The sequence below is a fragment of the Eurypyga helias genome, unplaced genomic scaffold, assembly GCF_000690775.1.
Source record: "Eurypyga helias isolate BGI_N326 unplaced genomic scaffold, ASM69077v1 scaffold51147, whole genome shotgun sequence".
Lineage (NCBI taxonomy): Eukaryota > Metazoa > Chordata > Aves > Eurypygiformes > Eurypygidae > Eurypyga > Eurypyga helias.
This window is the reverse complement of record NW_010262022.1, coordinates 1-8,291: the sequence shown is the minus strand read 5'-3', so window position 1 is coordinate 8,291 and position 8,291 is coordinate 1. Positions and strand designations below refer to the sequence as shown.

The following is an 8,291-nucleotide window of genomic DNA, read 5'->3' as shown; positions in this document are numbered from 1 at the left end:
GCCCGCGCTGTGCCCCACCGCCGAGCCTGCTGCCCCCGGGCAGCCCAGCCGCTAAGCCCGGCATCGGCCCTGCTCCTCCTCTGCTGCCCACTCGGCCTGAGCACTTGGGTTGGCTGTAGAACGGAACGGTGACAGAGCTCTGCGTGACCCGGCCTTGACTTCTACTGACTCTCCGCAAAAGTTGCTGTTATCTGCAAGATTTCATGTTCATAGGGAATTTCCCTGTTTAGTAACAAGTGACATCAGGGTTGCTGACATGGCCAGTCTCCTGGCCCATCCGAGAACCAGCGGGACGGGACTCGCAGAGCACCATCTGCGTGAAATTTAGGTTAGTGGATAGACTGCTCTCTGCTGAGGTCATCCTGGGTTACTCAGCCCATCCCTAACCACTAACGTAAATGAAACCAAACGAAGACCGACACTGCTCCTTATACAAGTCAGAAGGTGCTTTGCTAATGATTTCAAGGGCTGCAGGACCAGGTTGTTGTAAAGGTTTGTTGAACCAGCATGTGAGCTAGAATGAATCAGGTTGCATGGGGAGAGAGTGGGAACACAGGGAATTTCACAAGCAACGCTGCTGCAGATTGCTCAGATTGATCAAGAGGTGGATGGCGACAAGCTGGCCAATACTGGCAGGATGATGATCCAGCTCAAACTGCACTACTGAGGAGGAAAAAAAAAAAAGTTAATCTCACTAATCTCTGTAAATACTGGCACTTCCTCACTTCTGCAGAGCAGAACTATTCTGGCCATCTCAGAAAGGCTGGCAATTGTTAGCAAAAGGTGGAAGCTTCACCAGAAACTGAGTCTGCAAGACTTCCTCTTGATTTGCAACTATGGCTATCTGAAAAGAAGAATCAGATATCTGAATGACTTGGTAGTACCAAATCTCAGACTTGGTCCTGAGGCAAGAAAATAGCGTGCTGTATCAGCCAATGCAAATCTTCACCAATTCCTGCCCGGGACGGATGTGTGTGGTACCTGACCAGGAGGCACTCACCCTCCACTTCCAGTGCTGGTCCTCATTCACTGCGTGTCTTAAAGCAGGTCACTGATGACAACACTTTAAAACTAGTTTCTGCCTTTCAGTACTCAGACTAATCAAGCTCATGACACTTCAGTTGTTTTTTAGGCTGTGAGACAGATGAGCATTCGTTCATCCTGTACTCATGATGTGTTTCCTGGGGCACTATGTGGGGTTGCTTTGAAAAAATTTGGTCTTCACATGTTGGATTTGCCACTCATGAAAGTCAAACAGCAGAGACTGTTGAAAGCAAGGATCCAGGAGTATTTGTCGTTAGAGGGATTCCATTATAGTATCCTGCACAATTCAAACTTGACTTTTATTTTCTACTGTGCCAGAAATGTAACACTGTAAAAGACATTAAATCCACTCCGTTGAAAACAACCGTGTCCCTACCTGGAGCTGCACAGGTGGGGTGTAGCTGTCTGGTTCTGCTCCTCCCCAAGAAGGACATCCAGTGACTCCAGCATGAATTGGTATCTTAGATCTATCCAACAGGACATGCATCATCTTCCCGATGGGTGACGATATCTTTGCCTCTCGGTCACTGTCCCTGTGTGCTCCTGTAACAGATCCCGTTCACCGGTGGGATTGTCCAGTGCATGCTTCAAGATGTACAGAGGTTCTCCTGACATCAAAGGCAAGAAAAGGAGGATCTGATACAACAGCATCTGCAGGAGTCCTCAAGGGAATGCATGCCAGCCTTTCCAGGATCTGACTTTCTCCATTGAGTCTGGTTCTTTTCCATAAGACAACACTGATGATTCATCCCTACATCAGGCTGGGAAGGCCTCCTCTGCTCAAAAGCAGAGAAGGGTAGAAGGAGAGAAAGCACTTCAAGCAAGGTTCTGCAGGGGCGCAGATAATTTCGGAGTATCTGCACTCCCTCTTACTCGTTTCTCTGTGGCCACCCTTCCTGTGCCTGTGGCTGTTGAAGGAAGAAGCCCTTTGTCAGAGTCACTGCAGGGCTTTGAGCACCATCCTTGCCAACAGTGAGGCCACAGAGCAGTGCTGAACAGAGCCTGAGAAGTGCAGTTCACCAGAATTCAGTGCTAGTCTTAACCAGTCAAAGGCTGGGCAATGACTCCATTTAAGGCATCTATCCACTCCCTCTGCTCCCTGTCGTTCTCACATATAAACACAAACTCTCTCATTGGCGTGACCACAGTGATCGCCGGTTTCCTCTTCTTCACCCGCACTCCCTGGGGCAAGCCAGCTCGTACTTCATATCCTGCATCCATCCTTCCAATAAAAACCTGGCCCTGTGCAAATGCATCCTAGAAAGAAGGAAGCAAAAGACAGCCATTAGCCAGTGGCCACCACAGCTCCAGCAGACACTGTTCTACCCTTTGACACGGAGCAGGCACTGGGGATGCATGAAGGGGACACCGACAGCAGGAAACACAGCGGAAGCTTTTTTACACTCACAGGCATTCTCAGGAGGAGGAGGTAGGGACCTGCCCTTACAGAGCTGGTTGGTGGGTGTTCAGGAGCAAGGAAAGGTATTCTCATGGCTAGAGCAGTGGTAGGAAGCAGCATATTGGGGCTGCCATGCCTGTTATCGGTATATTGCTCATCTTGCCTGAGGTTACAGGCACAGTGGCGCTAGGGTGGGGAGAAAGTGGGCTATAAAAACTACAGGCTGTAGCAGCTAGTTTTAAAAGACCTAGATCTTCCTCACAGCCACTGTAAAGGCTAGAGTTCCCAAAGAGCTCAGCTGACAAGGAAGATGATGAGCTCTTGAGACTGAGCCTGCACCAGTCCTGCGCAGCCACTGGAAGAGCTGGATGAGAACAGACCCTTTCTCCCCACCCAACTTCACAAAGGGTTTGTGGAATAGCCAAGAACTCCTCTTACCAGTGGATTTTTAAAGTACATCAGGTTCCTTTCTTGAGAATCCAGACAGAACCAGCGCACCTTAAAGGCCTCCTTCTGCTGCAAGGAGATGGCAGAAGTTCTTTAAAGACCAAGTCCCAAAGGGGATTTCAGCCTATTCAAGGCAGATCCCTGGACCGTTTAAATGACTCAGAGCTTGAGTTGGGTTTCATTCATCCCCATAACGGCTGAGTCACTGCTGCATGCAGCCCTCAGCTCCCTTCTCCCTGGGTTCATGCTACAGATTTGCAGTCAGTGACAGACTTTTGGGGAAGGCAGGGAATTTGGTTCTACCAGTGATCAAATTACCATGATGATGGAAGTTGCAGCAAACAGATTAATAGAAAGCACCGCAGAGAATTATCCCTGGGCCAGTGGCTATAATGGAGAGTGTGCAATCCACTTGAGCAATTTGGTCTGTGGAGTTGTCCTAGCACTGGGGGATGCACAATGATAGGGACAAATGGTTTTTTAAAAAGTGCTGATTGCATCAACTGCACTCATCTGACCATTCCCTGAGCTATTCATTGCTCCATGCTGAACCAAAGGGTCCTTTTCTAGGACTCACATCAGTTTGAGCAGAATTTAGGCCTCAGGACAAAAACACACAATCTTTCATGCCTGTAGCTGTGCGTATCCTCTGTGCCATTACCTGCAGAAAGATGTATTGGGAGACTACCACTGAGCGGGGCCAAAAGCACAGCATATTCGATATCAGCATTTCACCACTGAACTTTTTAAATGGACTTTGGCTCATGGTTCACTCAGACAGCAAGGCAAGAAGTGGCCACATTCAAACAAGACCTCAGATCTTTATCTCCCCCTTCAGCAGAGCCTGAAATCTCCCTCTCTTGTTCCAAGGAGTCGTGGCCCAAATACTGTCCCAAAAAACCCAAACCAAACCATAGGCTTCACTGTGGGCTATAAGCAGATGTGACTTCTGTGCTACTGACTTTAAGAGAAACAGGGAAGTAGGGGAGTCAGCATGTGATGTTCTGTTCTAGCAGGAGCTGCAGTTCTAGAGCTGCAGAGAGCAGATACAGTAATCCATTTAGTGTTGCGTAACAGGACTTTGCACGTCTACTGCCAGCTAAGCCATTCTGCTTACTCTTCAAGGGGGATTCTTCTTCCCAGTCTTATTTTCCACACAAAATAAAACATGAACCCGAAGAACATGACAGGCTTGAATATAAGGTCTTTTATCACCCCAGGAAGTATATAGTCAACAAATCATTTACTAATAAACATCACAGAATTATCAAGTATTCTCCATCTGGAATAAATCTGTTTGCGTATTGCCAAGTGTGCACTTACTTTTGGTCCTGTTTTCTGCATATATCCTTCTTTGACGTAATTTCTTGTGATCCTGGGTATGAGCTAGGAGAACACAAAACCACAAAAAAAGTCTGTCTCACTCAAGCTTGCTTTTCTGTTCTGTTTCTGTCAAAGCTAATCACCATGGATTTTGGCGTTTGGGGCCTGGGCTTTTTTTGGCTGCTCAGTAAAGGGAAGTCTGAACTGAGAAGGAACATAAAGTTTTTGAAAGATTACACTCTATAACGACCACATGGAGACTTTTAGGCCTTAAATGTTGACTATGGTTTTGCATGTTATCCACTGACCTTTCCTTCTTCATCTCCTGTCCATTCCCAAGACCCATATGGTGCTGTTTGAGCACCTGACTGGCAGAAGAAGTGGGAATAAGTTTTCCCATGCTATGTTTGCATAGACTGCGTCAAGCCCCGTTCAGTTCTCACCTCAGGCTCAGGGACAGCTGAGAAGATTGTTCTGAGATAATGGTAACGTGCTGCCCGAATGGCATTGAACCAGTCAACAATCTCCTAGGGAAAACAGCAAATACAAACGTAACGACAAGAATAACAAGAAGGAATAAGAATGCTGCCTCTCCAAGATGCCTTTCTCCTTCCCTGTGACCTCCTTTCAAAGATGTCCTTTCTCCCCAAGGGGCAGAGAGAGTCAGTGACTTGCCCCAGACATCTGAAAAACATCGAGCCTCCAAGCTAATTTTAAAATGCCCCTCCAGGGAGGTCCCAGGCATTCTCAGCATGGACAGTGTGTACACAGGCTTTTTCAGTTGATTCAGTTTTGGATTGTTTAAAAACCTTTGTACCTGGAGAGACGGTAATTCCAAAATTACCACTGTTCGGAAATAATGCAGAACAATATTTTCTATGCATATCATTAGTGTCACATTCTGCAACTTTCTCTATTCTACAAGTCATAGTGGCTTCAAATCAAACCAGATCCTGCAGAAACAGAGTATCTTCCAAAATACAGATCCAACATCTACGCATCTTGCTGATTCCAAAATCCCTGTGGTATTCACCTTTCCACTTTCGTGGTAGACAAAAAGGTTCCTTGTTTGACCATCTGTGTTGTATGTGATCTGCAGCCCATGAGCATGTTGGATTTTCTCTGTCTGGAACATTGCATTCAGGTTCTCAATGTTGATAATGGCTTTTGGACCTCTGGACTGTGAAATGAAAAGCATCACAGCATTAAAGCGCTCTCGGGGAAGGTAATGGAGAACAGATTATCTGTATGAGAACTAGATCCATACTGAAGAGAATGCAGACATCCTAAAATACCTTAATATTGGATATATCTGAAATATAAAGCCCTAATTATATGCTACTTAAAATCACTTACAGAGAATGACTCCCTTTCCTTGACAGATGCTGGGTTGCCCTTTGAGAGGGATGTGTCTGAATTGCAAGGGATGGGTTCTATCTCCAGCCTGATGGTTGGAGAACAATTAGTTACACTCTCCTACAGAAGGGAGACATGTCGAGGATGATGCTGCAGCAGTTGATGACAGCATATTTTGGTGATGTAAGAGGTAACAGCTGCTAACAGATCTCTTCTTCATCTTGCTATTCAATGCCAGTATCCATTTCCTTTGTTCACTAAGCAAAAAGAGGCTGCAGGGTTAAGATAAGGGATGAGGAAAAGGGCTAAATCCAAAAGGGCTATCACATTATGTTGATGGGGAAACATCTGGCCTCCTCCAAACACAGGCTGGCCTGGCTGCAAAACCAGAGACAGAGCTGTTTATGCTGGTTTTCGCCAGTGAAAAGCAGGGTCTGAGGATGGATGTTGACCAGCTACCTACAGCCAAGTCTGGCTGAGGAACTCACTTCTTTGGTGTAGTACTTCAACACCCCTTCCCTTGCTGATAGGAGAAATCGCCTCTTCTGGAACTGTCTGCTTTCCCGCCCACGCTTCCAGAGGAATCCTTCACGGCTACCTGCAGATCGGACCAAGGTAGGTGTCAGAGAAGGGCAGCACAATAGCAGGACTGTTTATCTCAACAGTGATGTAGCACAGAGTTTGAAGTCACTTCTCCATTTGAGAATTTTCACCTCGTATGAAAAAATCGGTGTAGAACAAGAGAACTGTAAGATCTGAACACACCCTTGCACTTGTCAAAGTGCCTTTTCTTAGGAGCTCCTTCTCAAAGTTAGACTCCAAGCAATGTCTGCATATCCAACAGTTCAAATATGAGAAGCCAACCTTGAAGATCTTCAAAGTTGCAAAAGAACGCTGTGCTGTTGGCCTTAAGGCTAACACTCTAACAATTTACCTGCAGAACACGGATCTTGGCAGACTCGGGTGGCAACAAATTCCTCACGCTCATATTTAGCTCTGATCCATTGCTCTCTTAAAACCCTGGAAAAAGAAAACATGGATAAAGCTGATCTTCTTCTACTCTATTTTCAGCAACCAACCAGAGAGACCTGTAGAGAGAAGCGGTAGTTAAACAGCTGTAAAGGTCTGCAGCAGTGAATACACCATCAACTTACAAGCAATCAGAGGACTGGGGGATGTAATAGTAGGGAGGGACTTTCGCTTCATATTTAGCTTTGGCACAGACATTCCCGTGCTTCTTCATAAACTGAAATACAAAAGAAGCTACAGTTAGGTCTGCAACTACAAAATCAATTCCAGGTCATGGACATAGCATGAAACTTGTATCAAAGGGAGCGCTGCACTTGTGGCTCAGTCTCTCAGTGCGCTCCAACATAGGTTTATGGATTTCTTTTGGCACTACAGTTTGCACTTTTTAGCTGCCTGAGCCTTTTTCAGTCTTTACAGTCCAGAATCAGATGGGAAGAGACACAAAACGGCAGTTGTTGATTAAAAGAACAAAAGAAAATGAGGAGAAAAAAATGTTTGGTTATGATCTCCCTACACCTTCACCTGCCCCCAGACACTAACTGTGATTATATTAACACAATTCAATTGAGAGACGAGAAGCTGAACCAATATTTAGGAAGAATATGTTGATTTCCAAATAGAACACACTACCTGGAAATATCTGCGGGCTTCTAAACCACTGTGGGAAGTTGCCATGTGCTATGAAGAAACGACACTGGACGCTGTTAGAAACATGTTCACCTGTCAGTGTAATTTGAGTAGGTCACAAAAAACCTCCTAAAGTTACCCACAGAGTTAAGGGGGTCTGTGTGGCTTTGTTCCTCTGTCCATGGTGGACGACACAGGAATTATGGGGCAGAGGAGGTTATGATGGAATGTGGAGAAAAGTAAGCAAATTACTGCTTTTTCCTCTGTACCTCTGTAAGATCGTTCTCCCAGAAGTCAAGCCGAAGGGATTTGACCCGGCTGATCTGAGGAAGATTGCGATGGATTCCAGAGCAATTCAAACAAATGAATATTCCCAGTTTGTAAGAAGCCCACTCTGGATCTAGATAGAAACACAAAGAATGAACTAGTACGGGGGGAAAGGCACAGCCGTTGCAAGGGCGAAAACACATGTGATGCGCAGCCGTGGTTGCAGACACAACACACCGAACCCCACCACAGTTCGGGGCCGTCACTGCACTGCGTTCAGAGGCACAGCACCTGCTTTCCCCGGTGCAGAATGTGGCCCCTGCGTTTGTAGGCTCTTTCACTGACTATTTGTTTAAAAATTAATGCGACCGCGCAGGCAGCTGAGCCGGGATGTAAAAGCTCAGCTAACTATTAGTTCTGCCTGAAAAGCTGCTGCTGCTGGATTAACAACGGGAGGATGTTGCGGACAGTGAGCTCTGGAGAGAGTACAACCGCCCAGAGCGAGGGCTGGTGCCCGCTGCCCACGACAGCTCCCGCTCTGCTGCTGCATCCCCTGACGCGGCCTTGACGCGCGGATGCTCCGTGTCCCGCGTGCCCATGTCCTCCCACCGCTGCTTGCACCAGCTCGCCCTCCACTCCTCCCTCATCACACCGACCAGAACCCACTTCTCCCGGCTGCTGTAGGCTCGCATGGGCGAGGGCGATTCCCCCCTGAAGGAGCGCGGGGTGCCAGCCCGGGGTGCACGTCCCAGCAGGCTCTTTGGTGCCTTTCTCCACATCACCCCCGTACAGAGACACC

General features: G+C 47.0%; 1 protein-coding gene across 1 annotated transcript; it reads right to left on the bottom strand.

Moving 5' to 3' along the window:
* Positions 1 to 1,916: 1,916 nt before the first annotated feature.
* On the bottom strand, positions 1,917 to 8,184 carry LOC104504111 (arf-GAP with dual PH domain-containing protein 2-like). Its single transcript, XM_010155549.1, has 10 exons — positions 8,007 to 8,184; positions 7,495 to 7,625; positions 6,724 to 6,815; positions 6,504 to 6,589; positions 6,058 to 6,167; positions 5,247 to 5,393; positions 4,657 to 4,740; positions 4,214 to 4,276; positions 2,882 to 2,959; positions 1,917 to 2,301 (listed from the first exon to the last, which is right to left on the bottom strand). Exons 1-10 carry the CDS (start codon positions 8,182 to 8,184, stop codon positions 2,083 to 2,085), a joined length of 1,188 nt encoding a protein of 395 aa, XP_010153851.1. The 3' UTR covers positions 1,917 to 2,082.
* Between the last annotated feature and the right edge of the window lie 107 nt (positions 8,185 to 8,291).